The sequence below is a fragment of the Pollicipes pollicipes genome, unplaced genomic scaffold (assembly GCF_011947565.3).
Source record: "Pollicipes pollicipes isolate AB1234 unplaced genomic scaffold, Ppol_2.1 Scaffold_7262;HRSCAF=8765_pilon_pilon_pilon, whole genome shotgun sequence".
Lineage (NCBI taxonomy): Eukaryota > Metazoa > Arthropoda > Thecostraca > Pollicipedomorpha > Pollicipedidae > Pollicipes > Pollicipes pollicipes.
This window is the reverse complement of record NW_023597055.1, coordinates 8,790,894-8,807,261: the sequence shown is the minus strand read 5'-3', so window position 1 is coordinate 8,807,261 and position 16,368 is coordinate 8,790,894. Positions and strand designations below refer to the sequence as shown.

The 16,368-nt window shown below is 56.0% G+C and overlaps 1 protein-coding gene across 3 annotated transcripts in view; it reads left to right on the top strand.

The window, feature by feature from the left end:
* The window catches only part of LOC119114280 (rab11 family-interacting protein 4B), a 47,978-nt gene extending 36,443 nt beyond the window's left edge, over window positions 1–11,535 (top strand). The window contains exons 1-9 of one of the 3 annotated variants that reach the window (XM_037238479.1): window positions 1,495–1,802; window positions 3,263–3,700; window positions 4,941–5,066; window positions 6,338–6,456; window positions 7,016–7,235; window positions 7,796–7,943; window positions 8,898–9,025; window positions 10,046–10,072; window positions 11,266–11,535. In XM_037238479.1, the coding sequence (XP_037094374.1) occupies window positions 3,299–3,700; window positions 4,941–5,066; window positions 6,338–6,456; window positions 7,016–7,235; window positions 7,796–7,943; window positions 8,898–9,025; window positions 10,046–10,072; window positions 11,266–11,388 (1,293 nt within the window). In that variant the 5' untranslated portion in view covers window positions 1,495–1,802; window positions 3,263–3,298 and the 3' untranslated portion in view covers window positions 11,389–11,535. Of the gene's footprint in view, window positions 1–1,494; window positions 1,803–3,262; window positions 3,701–4,940; window positions 5,067–6,337; window positions 6,457–7,015; window positions 7,236–7,795; window positions 7,944–8,897; window positions 9,026–10,045; window positions 10,073–11,265 lie in introns of those variants that run through there. The other 2 variants (XM_037238477.1, XM_037238478.1) reach the window with 2 other exon arrangements.
* The last annotated feature ends 4,833 nt before the right edge of the window (window positions 11,536–16,368 follow it).

The window sequence follows — 16,368 nt, the reverse complement described above, 5'->3', positions numbered from 1 at the left end:
GCCGGGGCCGGCTCCGGCTGGCAAGTGAGCTCACATCCTCACACCCTGAGCCCAGATAGTCCACATCCTCGCCTTGGGCCCAGACACCCACACCCCCGCCGTGGGCCCAGGTTCCCCATATCTCCGCCCTGGGCCCAGACACCTCACATCCCCGACCCGGGCCCAGACACCTCACATCACTGCCCCGGGCTCAGACACCTCACATCCCCGCCCCGGGTTCAGACACCTCACGCTTCCGACCCAGACCCGGGGTTTTACATCCCCGCCCCGGGCCTAGACACCTCACATCCCCGCCCCGGGGCCATACACCTTACATTTCCGCCCCGGGCCCAGACACCTCACATCCCCGCCCCAGGCTCAGACACCTCACATCCCCGTCCTGGACCCAGACACCTCACACTCCCGACCCAGACACGGGGTCTCACATCCCCGACCCGGGCTCAGACACCTCACATCCCTGCCCCGGACCCAGACACGTCACATCCCTGCCCCGGGCCCAGGCACCTCACATTCCTGCCCCGGGCCCAGACACCACATCCACGCTCCGGGCCCAGACACTTCATATCCCCGCCATGCGCCCAGACACCTCACACTCCCGACCCAGACATGGCGTCTCACATCCCCGACCCGGGCTCAGACACCTCACATCCCCGCCCCGGGCCCAGACACGTTACATCCCCGCCCCGGGCTCAGACACGTCACACCCCCGCCCCGGGCCCAGACACCTCACATCCCCGCCCCGGGCTCGGGCAGCTCTTCATTGTTGCCTCGCCTGCGGTGGCTGCCGTTGCAGTGCGCCGGGCCAGCCGACCGTGAGCTTCGCGGCGGCCCGCGGCGCCGAGGTCGTGACATCCGTCCCCTCCCCCTCCACCCCCCACCTCCGGCGCCGGTCAGCGTGGCCGGTCGGCACAGCTTGCGAGTCGTCATGGTTACTGCGCGCGGCCGGCGGACGGGCGCACCGCGCGGTTTCCGTCGTCATGTGCCCATGGGCCGTGCGGCTGTCCGTTTGTTTCTTTGTTTTTATGGTGCGATGACATAAGACAGCATGGATGGTGAGCTGACGCAAGATTGCGAGGCTGGGGCTGCTGGCGAGGCGCCTCTGCAGTCCAAACCACAGATATCACCCTGCGGGTGTCGGTGATCCCGTGCGGCTGGCAGATCCCGTGCAGTCACATCATCCGGTTAAGGCCGCCGCAGACCTGACCCGCGCCAGAGCCGGGTCAGGCGCCAGGCGACGGCAGCGCCGCCACAGCCCCCGCGCGGCCGCTGGCGGCGGCTGCGGGGCGCGTTAAAAATAGGCCACAGGGCGGCGGGCTGCGGCCGTGGCCGTCACGTACGCCTGCGGCGGGGTGCGCCGACGTCACTGTGGGGGCTGCCACCGCCCGTGGGCGAGAGAGCTGCGCGCGGGCGGGGCCAGACTGCGGAGGGGGCGAGGTGGCGCCACCGTCGCGCCGGGACGAACGGCGGCTGTGCGGACTCGGGGTGTTGGTGCTGGTGTTGGTAGGAGTGGTCGCTCCAAGCAACGCTGAATCCGTGACAGTACAGGGAGGCAGCAGCGTTTTAGTGTGTCGAGGGCGACGTCGGCGGCGAGACGGGCGTAGCGAGCGACATCAACTTCGTGAAAGTGCGGGAAGGTGGCGGTGCTTGAGCGGCCCCATGCGTCAGTGCAGTGATTGTGGGAGAGCAGTGAACGCGTCCAGGGGAGCTACACGTCGGAGTGGGACAAATACGGCAAGAAGTCGCTGTGCCGGCGCTGGAGCACCAATAACCCCATGAAGTGCGGGTCTCCGTGCGTGCGGACGGTACGACGTCAGTGACGACCACAGGCAAATGGGACAAGCGTTCGATTCGAGACGCCGGAGTGTGCGCCAGCTGCTTGACGGCACCAAGTCCAGCTAGCGTGTCAGTTCGGTCAGCTTTTTCTTGATTTTTCACTCTGGTATGGTTTGGGACGTGAAATCGTACCCGCTCAGAGACGACATTGGGTGCATGGTTTGCATGTGCCTGCGCTTAGCTTTTTGTGCTACGATTACATACAATGTCCGTAAGTGACCAAGGTTGGACAAAAGCATGCCAGCTTCACGTTATAGCTCGGCGGATAAGCACCATTTCGTCGTCTGAGCCGACGGTCGTCTAGATGAGAATCCCGGGCCCTCTGTTCAGTCCAGTCTTCAGGGCAACCCTGCCCCTCAGCTGAGCCCAGTGCTTGTAACCTTCCCTCTCCGGACAATTTCGAGTCTCTCGGTTGCGTGCACGCCTTTCCGACTCGATCGTTTGCTGCCCTAGGCTTGCTTGATGCCAGCCACCCAGGTCCAACGCGTGCTGCCCCGGGCAGGTATGCTTCAAGCTCCCCTATGTCTTGTTCAGCGTGCTCTAGGTCTATCACGCTGCCCTGGGTCTGTATCTGGTTGCCCCAGTTGTGCCCCAGAATTTCCAAGATGGCGTCCACCCTCCGGCAGCCCGGGGGCCGTCAGCAGACTGAGCTCCACGTGGTTGTTAGCACTGGGCAGGTGCTGGAATGAGCTAGACAATGAGCGTCTGTCGCCGTCACGGTCTGACCTGCAACGGATATGACGTCACCGGTAGACCCAGTGACGTTTTTGGGGGTGTCGCAAGGGGAAGTATGGCCCAGATAAGATGTTCTGTAAACGCTCGTTGTGTTCAGTTATGGTGTGTGGCACATGCGTCGTGGCCGTCTTAGGTCCATAATGATGCGTCCCGTGGGGCATCTCTCAGTTTGCGTGCCGCCACACAGCTATCTGACGTCACTGGTCGCCGCTCCGTCAAGGATGCGTGGGGCACCAGGTGGCTTGCTGCCAGTGCTCAGTGCGAACCAAAGACGTCAATCGCGGTCCATGGTGCCCGCTGTCTTGCTGTCTGCGGAAGTGTTGCGGCTGGATGGATGCCCGACTTCCAAGGTCAGCAGGAGGTCACCCGGCGAGCGAAACTCGGCAGTTCCGTTCGCTGTTTGCTACGCGGCGGTGGGTCGGACCTTGCCCTGCAGGGGATTTGGAAGGGTTCTCGTGAAATCGGGTCACGCTTTCCACATTCACAGCGGGTGTCCCTCAACCCCTCCCTCGGGCTGGAGAACTGCTGTGGACGGGGAGGTCACGGTCAAAGCTAAGGGTCGGCCTTGCATAGGAATCCTTCCACAAACAGCATCCTGTGTTCACAAATCTAGGCTCGGAATATTTAGCTCGACGTCAAGCAGCTGGCGCACGCTTTTGCCCAACTTCCTTGTCACAGCTGGCGCCGTGCACAGGTGTTGGAATGAGAAGACGGCATCGGTGGAGATCCAATGTCTGAGAAGATGCCGCAGCTCACGGCCGACCAGCCGGCCATCCGGGTCACTGACCCCGCCGACGTGGCCGACAGCGGCCTGGAAGATGAGCTGGTCTCCTCGAGCGGCGACCTGAGGTCACTCTGCGACCTGGACCTGGAGGACACTGGCCAAGGCTTGCTGGAGGTGCCCGTCTACAACAGCGTCGTGTCGTCGCAGCTACGCCAGTTTCTGCGCTCCGCGCGCTCGCCGCAGACGCGTCGCCGGGCGGGTGACGCCGAGGCCAGGTCGACGCCGGAGGTCAGGGCGGATGGCAGCGGGGAACTCGAGTACGACTGGTGGGAGGGCCTGTTCAGCTTTCGCGGCACGGCGTTCGGGGAGACGGACCTGTACTCGTGGTACCTGGACACGCACGAGAAAGTGAGTGGGAGGCGCGGGAGGTTCTCCGCCCCACGCCACCTCTCGCGACTGTCGCTCGCTCTCCGGCGAACGAACGAGAACTATTTGGAGGCGCCGTGTGAATTGAAGTAACTGCACATCGACTGCGGATCTAACGTCACGTCTCGATGTGTGCAATGCATTATGCAGTTCACTTACAAGATGCGTAATATTTCGCTTGGGCTGACCGTGTTTCGGGTGCAGCGCGGAGGCTGCGGTGATCATGGTCGGAACGTATTCAATCCTGCCGGAGCCCATCCCGCGGGCGAGGACCTGGTCAAGGGGCGACTAGACCGGCGCAGCGCGCCGCCTCGTGTGCCGCGTGTGGCTACCGGCGGCCGGCCGACAAACCTTACCCCCTCGCCGGCTCGATGTGGCCGAGGAAGGCCGCCCCGGGCCGCTGGTCAGGACACTCTTGCCGCCATTGATCCCGTGAAGTTATCGGGCCGGCGGATATGACATGTCGGGCAAGCTGAGGCTTGCCCGACAGTGGCCGTCGCTAGGCAACGTGTGACTCATGACGTCATGATGGACACGTCGTAGCGTTAACGCCAATGGCCTGAGCGTCATGTATGGGGCAAGGTTGGCGATAGCTTCGAAGTAACGGCAGCTCGTCGATGTGCTACGCCGCGTCATTTATGACGTCATAGGCGTTCAAAAAATTTTGTGCGGATAACAATACCGGGAGATCACGCTTTGGGAGCGTGTCGCGCCACCTGGCACACACGACTCGCAGCGTGTCCTCCAGATGTAGCGCGTCCTCCAGGGGCTCAGCTTAGCGGACATGATTTTGTGCCCATGCACGGCCCTCTCGTGGAGAATTCTGTGTTGCTGTAAATATATTTTTTCAGGAGTGAGCTTGGTGCTTGCCTGCGAACGTCTAGGAATGTTTCGATTCGGTGCCGAGATTAATTACAGTGTCGTGATGCGAACTAAAACTACGATAGCGTTGGGACATTGTCTGCATAGGTGTCCGTCTGTCACCGGAAGTGTGCAGTGCTTCATATCCCATGTATTATGACAATTATTCGTCGAAGCGGATCTCCGAGCTCCCAACTCGCAGCAAAAGGAACATAGAATGTCTCATTTCCCGTTATGCAATATGTACCATTACTCTAACCAAGAGTTCTGCCATCTAACCTCTAACCTAACCTTCACCTGTGTCAGCTGACGCCTGCCTCCCCGCCCGCCTGACCTCTCCTGACCTTGCCTCCTGCCGCAGGTGCAGGTGCTGGAACGGCAGGTCACCGTACTGGCCGAGAACCAGAACAACACGGACGACCGCTATACCAGGAGCAAGGAGGAGAACGCCACATTGCAGGCGCGGCTCATCATGATGGAGGAACAGGTACGCCGGCGGGGCTTCGGGTCTTACGTCGGGCACCGGCCGGCGGGGCTCCGGGTCTGAGGTCGGGTTCCGGGCTGGCGGGGCTCTGGGTCTGACGTCGGGCACCGGACGGCGGGGCTCCGGGTCTGACTTCGGGCACCGGCCGGCGGGGCTCCGGGTCTGACTTCGGGCACCGGACGGCGGGGCTCCGGGTCTGAAGCAGGGCACCGGCCGGCGGGGCTCCGGGTCTGACTTCGGGCACCGGACGGCGGGGCTCCGGGTCTGACTTCGGGCACCGGCCGGCGGGGCTCCGGGTCTGACTTCGGGCACCGGACGGCGGGGCTCCGGGTCTGAAGCAGGGCACCGGCCGGCGGGGCTCCGGGTCTGACTTCGGGCACCGGACGGCGGGGCTCCGGGTCTGAAGCAGGGCACCGGCCGGCGGGGCTCCGGGTCTGAGGTCGGGCACCGGCCGGCGGGGCTCCGGGTCTGAAGCAAGGCACCGGCCGGCGGGGCTCCGGGTCTGAAGCAGGGCACCGGCCGGCAGGGCTCCGGGTCTGAAGCAGGGCACCGGCCGGCGGGGTTCCGGGTCTGAAGCAAGGCACCGGCCGGCGGGGCTCCGGGTCTGAAGCAGGGCACCGGCCGGCGGGGCTCCGGGTCTGAAGCAGGGCACCGGCCGGCGGGGCTCCGGGCCTGTGGTCGGGCTTCCGAGCATACGTCAAGCCGTTGCGAGAGCATGCTCTCGTTTAGCATGTTCGTTGCACTAAATAATTAGTCAATACTTTCATGAGCAATCATTTTTTTCGTTTACTGTGCGATTTGCAATCGCTCAGCAGGTTTGCTAGATGAATACGGAGCTCAGAAGTACTGTCAGACAGTGCCTCCTGTCCTCGTATTTTCCCACGTCTCGTGGCGTGTCTGAGAACGCGGTGATCTACGACGCCACGTCAGACGAGAACGCGTGTGATGAGGTCCGTCAGGGGCCGTGTGCGCCGCGTCTGAGCGTCGACCGGTGGCTGACCGGCGCGTCTGAGGGTCGGCTGGTGGCTGATCGGCGCGTCCGAGGGTAGGCTGGCGGCTGACCGGCGCATCTGAGGATCGGCTGGCGGCTGACCGGCGCGTCTGAGGGTCGGCTGGCGGCTGACCGGCGCGTCTGAGGGTCGGCTGGTGGCTGACCGGCGCGTCTGAGGGTTGGCTGGCAGCTGACCGGCGCATCTGAGGGTCGGCTGGTGGCTGACCGGCGCGTCTGAGGATCAGCAGATGGCTGACCGGCGCCGGCCCGCGGCCCATTTCAGCTGCGAGACGCGGAGATGCGGGCTGAGGAGCAGCTGGACTCAGAGAAGAGGCGCCACAGGGAGCTGATGCAGCGGCTCGAACGGGAGAAGCTGCTAGAAGTGGAAAACCACCAGATCAGGTCAGGGCGTGTCACACCTGGTGCGGCCACGTAACATTCTGATGACAGCCGGCTTCCGCGACACATCAGAGCAGTCCCAAAGACGGTCGTAATTTTGAGGCTGCTCGGCACATCGGTGGTCAGGTGCTCACATGTCACGTTTCTTGAGCGAACTGCTAGCGAAATCATCCTATCTTTCATCTGGTTTCTGCCACCCCTGCTCCTGTCCGTTCCTCACTCTCTGCCATCCCGTCCCTGTCTTTTCCCCGCTCTCTGTCACCCCTGTCCCTGTCCGTCCCCCGCTCTCTGTCACCCCTGTCCCTGTCCGTCCCCCGCTCTCTGTCACCCCTGTCCCTGTCCGTTCCCTGCTCTCTGTCTTCCCTGTCCCTGTCCGTCTCCCGCTCTCTGTCACCCCTGCCTCTGTCTGTCACCCGCTTTCTGTCTGTCTCTCGCTCTCTGTCACCCCTGTCTGTTTCCATCCCCTGCTCCCTGCCACCTCTGTCTGTTTCTGGCCTCGCTCTTTGACACCCCTTTCCCTGCTCGATTCCCACTCTCGGCTGACGTCGCCCGACTCCTTCAGGTCTCTGAGTCTGGAGAAAGAGCTGCGGTTCGCCGAGGCGGAGGCGGACCGCTGTCGGCAGCAGCTGCGCGGCTCGGCCGACGAGCGTGCCGCGCTGGACGAGCGGCTGGTCGAGCTGCAGGCGGCGCTGGACGAGGCGCGCGAGCAGACGCGACGGGCCGTCGACTTGGAGCGGCGGGCTTGCTCGGAGCTGGAGAGCCAGCGCAGCGCACAGGCCCAGGTCAGGAGCAGGAGGCTCGGGGGGGGGGGCACACTGTAGGGTGGCTCCCGCCGCTGTGGCCATTTCCCTCCCCCTCCCATTGAGGAGCTGTAGGGGTGTCCACTGGAATAAAGGTGAAATAGGTAGTGCAAAGTACGAAACCCCGTAAGTCCCGCAACCAATGTCCAGGTCTCGGTATGTGTAAATGATCTTGGGGCTATGAACAAAAGCTGAGAGAGAAATGCATACCATACTCACGTAGGATGCGAATAGGACTAACGGGAAGGGGACCATGACTATGAATGGAGCCTTTTTGTTCAAATTTTGATGTGCCAGAAAAACTCCGGCATGTAGAGAAGAGAACGTCGAAAGGAGGCCAGGATGTGCTCAAGCGGAAGTGGTCTGCCAAACACATCTCAGATGTCTACGTCAGACGATCGTTAGCCTATGTTGTGACGATGGCAGGAGCCGGACGGATGTCTGCTGAGCCGAGCTCGCGTGACTCGGTGGCGTGCAAATCTCCTATGACGTAAGTGTGTTCTCGTGCCCCGCTGACCTTTGTGCTCTGCCGGCGCCATCAGATGATGGCCGAGCTCTCGCGCGAGCTGGAGGAGACGCAGCGGACGGCGAGTCTGCGCCTCAAGACGGAGTCGGACGAGTCCGGTCTGATCCGGCTGCAGCACTCGGAACTGGAGGCCGAGCTGCGCCAGCTCCGGCAGGAGAACAAAGGTGAGGCGCCAGCTCCAGCAGGAGAACAAAGGTGTGGCGCCAGCTCCGGCAGGAGAACAAAGGTGAGGCGCCAGCTCCAGCAGGAGAACAAGGGTGAAGCACCTGCTCCGACAAGAGAACAAAGGTGAGGTGCCAGGTCCGGGAGAACAAAGGTGAGGCGCCAGATGTGACGGGGAAACGTAGGTGAAGCATCATTTCTGACATGAGCATAAAGGTGAGGCGTCAGCTTAGGCGGGAGAGTAAAGTTGAGGCGCCACCTTGGCGAGGAATAATTGTGAGTCGCGAGCTCCAGCAGGAGAACAAAGGTGAGACGCCAGCTCTGTCCGGAGAACGAAGTGGAGCCTCCAGGTCCGACAGGACAAAGGTCAGACGTCAGGCTATGCAACAACAGACTTTGTGAGGTATTTGCAAAGCTTACCGTAGCTGTATCGTGTCCGTGTGCGTTTGGAGCGTATAGCTGGCAAGTAGCAAAGCAACGTGGGCTGAGTCACGTAACGATGGGCCTACTCGGAGAAGATCGATACAAAGCGTGTTGCTGAGACGTAGTGTATACGTTTACTGTGCATGAGAAGGATGTTTGTAATGAGATGAGATGTAGCGTGCACGTTTGCTGTGCCTGAGAAGGATGCTTGCAATGAACTTGGAGATCTGGTACCCAGGTGTTATTCTTGACAGGGGCGTAGTTTCACAACCTGGGTTGGGAAAGGGCCTGAACAGTGAAAAATAACCTACACTGCCCCCAGAATATGCCAACAAAAATATTTCTCCCCAGATCTAGCCCACTATCTCCACAAAGTTGAGCGGCTGTAGCCTGTGTTGGGGAGGGGGGCTTTGGCCATCTCCCTAACTGAATATGAAACTGCACCCCTGGTCCCTGGTGCCCCTAGCCGTGCTAGAACTGCCACACCGGCGCCGCCTGTGACACCAGCGTCGCGTGGCTCTGTCCGTCCCCAGAGCTGCAGGAGTCGAACGAGGAGCTGCAGGCTCAGCTACTCACCACGGGTCTGCACGAGGGCATGCAGCTGCTGAACTCGGGCACCAAGAGTCTGGCTGCCGAGCTGGGAGACATGTCGGGAGACCAGGTGCGTGAGGGCTCGCCCAGTGACGTACCTCTGTCCTGCTGCGCTCCCGTCCTGTTCCGTCTCCTGCAGTGCGCTGTCTGGAGGTCTGGCTGACCTCGCGCGCGCTGCGCCCAGCCGTCCCTGCCCGTGCCCGTGCCCGTGCCCGCTCCCGTGCCCGTGCCCGTGCTTGTGCCCGTCCCTTGTCCCCTTTCCAGCCACCGACCCCGTCCCCGTCACCCGTTCCTGTCCCCGTCGCTGTCTCTGTCTCTGTCTCTGTCCCTGTCCCTGTCCCTGTTCCTGTCCCTGCCACCGTTCCCGCCACTGTCCCGTCCCTGCCCCGTCTCCGTCCCCGTCCCTGTGCCCAGCATCGGCCTGTCCGTCGGACATCCGCGGGTGGCGGCGGCCGTACGCGGTCGCGCCATCCAGCGGCGGTGGCGCGGGCCGCGCCGCCGCTGGTGCCGGGATGAGGGCCGGGGCTCTGCTGCTGCTGGTGTAACAGACGCGCCAGGGTGCTCGGACTCAGACGAAGCCCCAACGTGACGTACAGGCTCGCAGTACCTCCCCCCCCCCCCCCCCCCCGGCGGTTAGACACAGGAGATACCTCGCAGAGGCGGATGGTTGGCGCAGGCAAAGTAAGGTTGTTCCTGTGTACGTCGATAGAATCGATACTGATACGAGGGTAGAGAAGGAACGTCAAGAGAGAAAGTAGACGACGGCTTAGAGCGTGCGAAGGGCGAGGTAGTAGAACAAGTAGGCATGCTGAATGGAGGTTGGTGATTAGGAGTAAAACAGCCTGGACCACATCGACCTGCTTAGGTTTGATAATGAATGTGCTTGTGAGTGAGTGTAGGGTCGGGGACCGAACTGAGACAAGACAGGATAAAATCTTGCCTGCGGAGGAATCGGGACCCTGTGAAGCCACTGAAATTTTCCCTGCCACTTCAGTCATGCAGTATGCCACACACGTACTTGGCGTAGCATATAAATACTAGATAACTCCACTAGCCGTCATTAATGATAAACGGTGTCCTCTGTTTTAAGGTTGACAGTGCGGAGAACTCACAAAAGGTGAGGTGGCGGCCGCATTCGTCGCTGGAAGCCACTAACAGCTGCTATGTGTGCCACTAATTCACTAACGGGCTCACATGCGCCGGGCGAAGGGCAGTGGGCATTGGTGCATGGCTGCTCTTCTGCCCGCATCTCTCTTCGCATGCCGCCGGACCCCTGTTGGTGTGGCTCCGACGCGTCATCAGACGGGAGGGACCATGAGCGTGGTGTTCTTTGGATGTCGTATGGGGTCAACGAATGCGCTGAGTCTAGATTCGGAATGCGGAGTATTGTTGCTGTTTCTTTTTTGTTCCTTTGATTTTTGGTTAAGGCCTGGGTTTGGCGCTTTGGCGAAGGCTTTGCACATGGAGCGGCTCAGGGCATGCTTCGGGAACTTATGCAGACATATGCAGGATTTTAGTAACTGAAACGACTTTTTAGTTTGAATGGTTGTCTGACTAGCGGGCCATTTTCCACGGAAAATGCTCGGTTGAAACAACTTGGTACCTTGCACTGTTTCTGCAGAATTTATGAATAGTTAAAATGTGTATATTTTCACCAGCCTTACAATAACCACAGCCAAGAATTATTCAGCCTTCCTTCCGCTGTACGGTAACATACGATGAATCCTTAAGAGAACAAAGGGTCGAAACTGTGGGAAACCACCTTAGCAGGGCTTTCCTGACCTCTGTGTCAAAGGGCGTCATTCACGACGTGCTGCCACTGGATACGTTTTTCGATGCGTGCTGATATGACCATGGCTCCTGTAGGCCCGCAACGTCCCAAGTGCAGGGAAATATCACGGCATGAACTTGAGCTCGGGTGCCAGGATCTTTTCCTTCCATTACATTCGCTTTTCGCGGAGGTGCTGGCGCATGTCACGGAGAAGAAGGAAAAAAACTGTTTGATGATTTAAACTGGGTGTTCATGTGGTCCAAGTCGAATAATTTGAATATTTTATTGTCATCTGATCAACCTTGTCCGGATTTCCGTACTGAGACATTTCTACTCAAGAAGCAGCACTATCCAAAATGTATGGTGCTGAAAAAGTAGTGCACACTGTCCGGTACCCACTGTCATTCAGTGTAGAAGCCTCCACCAAGAGACGCATTGTAGTACTCTAGTACATTGTAGTACTCTCATCATTGTTTGTAGTTTTCCGGTAGATGCACTCTTCCGCGGTTCGCAACTCAACTACGTCTCCAACGTTTCAGTTGAAGAAGTCGTTGCTGGAGCAGCAGGAGGTGAACCAGCAGCTGCGCGCTTACATTGACGGAATCCTGCTCAACATTGTGGAGAACTACCCCCAGCTGTTGGAAGTGAAACGAAAACACTGACGCTGGCTCGCAGCTAGCCGGCCTTTGACGCTGTGGGGCGTTGCCGCTGCCGACCGGTTCGTGCCGCGTGTTGCTGCTCTCCTTCGTGCGTGACGCCGCTTCTCACGCCGTGCGTGTGGCCCGCCCTGGCAGCGCGCCGCTGCCCGCTGCCCCTGGCGGCGCCGCCGTAGCCTTGAAGCATCCCTAGCGACGTGGGCAAGTGACAACCTGGGCAGCAGTGACTCCAGGGGCAGAAGCAGCGGTGGTCACTGGAGCAGTAGCAAGTGGCGGCTCCGGGGGCAGCAGCGGTTCTTAGGGCAGCAGCGGCTCCCGGGGCAGCGGCGGTTCCCGAAGCAGCGGCGGTTCCCCGGGGCAGCGGAGGTTCCAGGTGCAGCAGCAAGCGATGGCTCCAGGGGCATCAGCGGCTCCCGGGGCAGCAGCGGCTCCCGGGGCAGCGGCGGCCCCCGGGCCAGCGGCGGCTCCCGGGGCAACAACGGCTCCCGGGGCAGCGGCAGTTCCCGGGGCAGCAGTGGCCCCCGAAGCGGCAGCGGCTCCCGGGGCAGCAGTGGCTCCCGGAGCAGCGGCGGCTCCCGGGACAGCAATGGCTCCCGGACGTCCCCAGCGTGGTGCCGGGCTGATCGCTGCCCCAGCGCCGTGCCGCCCGTCATGCGCTGTGATGATGCCCTGTTGTACGCAACAGCGCATTGCCGCGATGACGAGAACAGCTTTGTGCGTCGCCTGTTCCATCTAGCGTCTGCCGAGCCAACTACTGTGCTTAGCACAGCATGTGCTGCCATCTAGCAGGTGATGCGGTTAATTACGACGGTCTGCGTTGACCGCGAGCGCTGTCATGTTTTTGTCTGTAAATCGTTAAGAACGACTCCGGATGACTGGTGGTGCCATCTGGCGTGTGATGAGGTGAATTATTGTGCGTTTCGTAAACGGTGAGACGTTTTTGTGCAGGTAGAACAATGTGAAAGCCGAGTGTAGGGGATGCCAGTTCACTCGGGCTGGGTTTTTAGGAGTAGTGATACAAATATCGCTCTTTTAACTCACGACCTGTAAACGATTGTTCAGGAGCATACAGATCATGACAGTTTCACATGTGCATGGCGTCATAACAACCCCCCGCTTGAAGTGTGTGGGTTCACGGGCCGTGCCCAGAAAAGCGAGCATTCCTGCGCATGTGCGTTCATACGGTCCGTGTTCGAGGTGCGCGCGCTCACGCCCATGGAGCTAAGCCCCGTCCTTCGCGAGTTTATCTCGCCAAGATAACAAAATGGAGGCTGTTACTCGCATGTTAACGGAGTGAGCGTGTATGCAGCGTCCGCTGCGTCGGACACCGCGTGCGTGGTGCGTAGCTTGAAACTGAGAAATTGGCGTATGGGTAGGATTATGTGTCTGAGATATACGCCAGCCTTTCACTGTTTTGGTGTGAATGGTCGTAAATAACTATTTAGCTGAAATCAGCGGATTCCTCCGTCCCCAAAGTTTCAGCAGAAACTTGCTATAGTGTCTGTGCAATGTGCATGTCATGTAAACCATACCAGGCATCCGCATTGTTGAATACAACAAGAATATTGTGTATGTTTTCGTGCGGGACAAATCGAGACAATTCTTGTTGAAGGCGTTTCATCTACCATTATCTAGTGGTGACAGTAATGATAAAGAACAAAAGATAAAAGAACTAAGTTGTTATTTTTGCTACCTCCGGCTGTGTCAAGACTGCTGCCCAAGGTTGCACACGACCAAACATTGAAAGTCGGACGGGTCCTGAGCTCAAGTTCACAATCTCACGAAATTGTCATCTCTGCACAGCAGAAGTATTTTTTTCGCGCCACTTACAGTCTGTGGTATGAGCATTATCCAGTGTCCCGTCTGAGCTTATTTTCGGCATTTGGTAAGCGTTAAGGTGGGAAAAAACGGGGCCCGGGGTCGACACAGGAACATATAACAGGTTCAAATAACATTTTAGCCTGTTATAACCTGTTATAAAAGGTTTGAATCTCGGCGACCGGTTGCTACAGTGGGCTAAGATTGCAACACTGACGGCGAGCGCAGACGGTCATACCGGCAAACATCAAGTCATAGTGCGTGGCTTCTCACACATAATGGTGAGTAAGACATGTTTACGCTGGGTTTGGGACTGCTAAGGGCTGAGACCAATTCTTGGTCACCGGAGCAGGTACAGTCGTGACACGAGCTGTGCGACGCAGGCTGAACATCATCATCATCATCATCAGTAAAACACCCAGTGATTCAACATTATCCGACTTGATACGCGCCAGTAACGCACCGGAAAGCCGCCAATGCCACCTGTTGCGTGGCTGGCCTCAGACACAGGCTGTGGGCTAAATCAAGGTAGATCATGCCGTGAACACTGCATAGCCCCGAAACCCGGTCATTCGTGATCAATACCATGATGTCCGGTTTTTCTTCCACAACACCCTCACCAGTCACCAAAAGCACAGAGTATTGAAACATAAGAATTGGCGAGGTGTCCAAAATTTTAAAAGGTATATTGTCATTAATACATACACGTGTGTTCAGAATACAAATATTCCGTAACCAAATATTCCGTAAAATGAAGTACACGCGGGATGACGTCAAACGGGTGTTAACGTGGCCCAGGAGGCACAGGGGCATGCCACCACGTATGTTGAATGCAAAGGAGGACGCTTGATACACGTGTTACCGTCAGCATCAAGCGTGACAGATGTTTGCAATTTTAATTTTGTATGAGGATGAATTTGCATGCATCACGCTTTGGCTGAAAGTATATTTTTTAATTTGATTTACGGTTGAAGGACTTGGGGACAAAAAAATGTGCTATATTTCGTGGTGACACCCGGCATTCGAAATTCATGCATAGCATTATATACAAACCCGACAAACTAAAATGTACTAATGTAGTGTATCAATTCAAATGCAACATCGAAGGCTGAAAACTTCGTTTCATACACTACATTGGTGTGGTCATAACGACACTCTCACGACGCCTGACAGTGCGCTTACGTGACGGGACACCTCTGGACCACATGCGACACGAACACATTACATTAACGCAACAACAACTGACACACAACACTGACATTTTACGGACGTGCAATGACAGACGACGCCTTCAAATTTTGGAAAGTATATTCATTAATAATCTCCCTCCGGCCCTAAACAGACAAACAAATTCTTGTACAGCCCTTTAACTATGAGATGGTGGGCGCTGAGCACTACTGATGTGACTTTGGCAATATGTTTGTGTCTTTATAGTGTTCCCATTATGAGTGTATTTGATATGCATCAAAGTGAAAAAGAATTTTGTCTTACTTTAATTACCCATGCCTCATTTGTTTTCTCCGTACCAAAATATGCTTTCCAATACATATGTACACGTAATATCGATATATATATATATATATATATATATATATATATATATATATATATATATGTATACTTCGTCCCCCCCCCCATTACAATTGCCAGGCCTTGGCAAACCATGGAAGCCTGTCGATATTTCAATATATATATATATATATATATATATATATATATATATATATATATATATATATATATATATACTTCGCCTCCCCATTACAATTGCCAGACCTTGGCAAACCATGGAAGCCTGTCGATATTTCAATATATATATATATATATATATATATATATATATATATATATATATATATATATATATACTTCGCCTCCCCATTACAATTGCCAGGCCTTGGCAAATCATGGAAGCCTGTCGATATTTCAATATATATATATATATATATATATATATATATATATATATATATATATATATATACTTCGCCTCCCCATTACAATTGCCAGGCCTCAAACCATGGAAGCCTGTCGATATTTCAATATATATATATATATATATATATATATATATATATATATATATATATATATACTTCGCCTCCCCATTACAATTGCCAGACCTTGGCAAACCATGGAAGCCTGTCGATATTTCAATATATATATATATATATATATATATATATATATATATATATATATATATATATGCATACTTCGCCCCCCCCATTACAATATATATATATATATATATATATATATATATATATATATATATATATATATATATGTTGAATATATATGTTGAATATATATATATATATATATATATATATATATATATATATATATATATATATATATATATACTTCGCCTCCCCATTACAATTGCCAGACCTTGGCAAACCATGGAAGCCTGTCGATATTTCAAATTATGGCATCTGGCGTGTGGACGCTAAAGATCAGTATACCTTTGCAAGCGAAACTCATAAAAGTAGAATATTCTATCCATATGACTTTCAGAAGGCGACGGACATACTTAAGAAGACATACTCGGGTTTGTTTTAGGCATCACAACTTTCGTCCGCTCTTCATCCTGCCTGGCACCTCTAAGGTGGTGGAGCAGCCGCTACAGCATCAGCTTCACCACTAGCTATTTTCCAAACGTCTCCTTTCCTCGTCCCAGCGCGGTTTCCGTCCACCGACACTGTTGAACCAGATCTCTACTTTTCGGACCGCGTGCGTTCTGCCGTAGATGGGAAAAAGCTTCTTTCATCTGGCTCGTGGACTGTGGTAAATGTTCCTATACCATCAACCTTTGTGAATAGTTTACGCAATTGTAGTTCCATTGCACTGGCACATCCTTGCTTGGTAAATACATTTTTGCGCGTAAGTCGTGCGTTGACGCACTATTGACGGTCGCGTCTGGTATTCAGCGGTGTTTTTTGAAAGCCTAACGTTTACAAATATTACGAAAATTTGTGTGCACGACGGTGCGTCGCATAAACTTGCGTTGCGTAATGAAATTGTAGGAGGTACTTTTGTCAACGTTCGGAAACTTGTTCACTCCTCTACCTGCACGGAGTGCCGAGATGTGCCCGAAAAAGTTAAAATCCGTCACACACGGCAAATGTCATATTTCCAACAAATGTGCACGTGAACCACAAA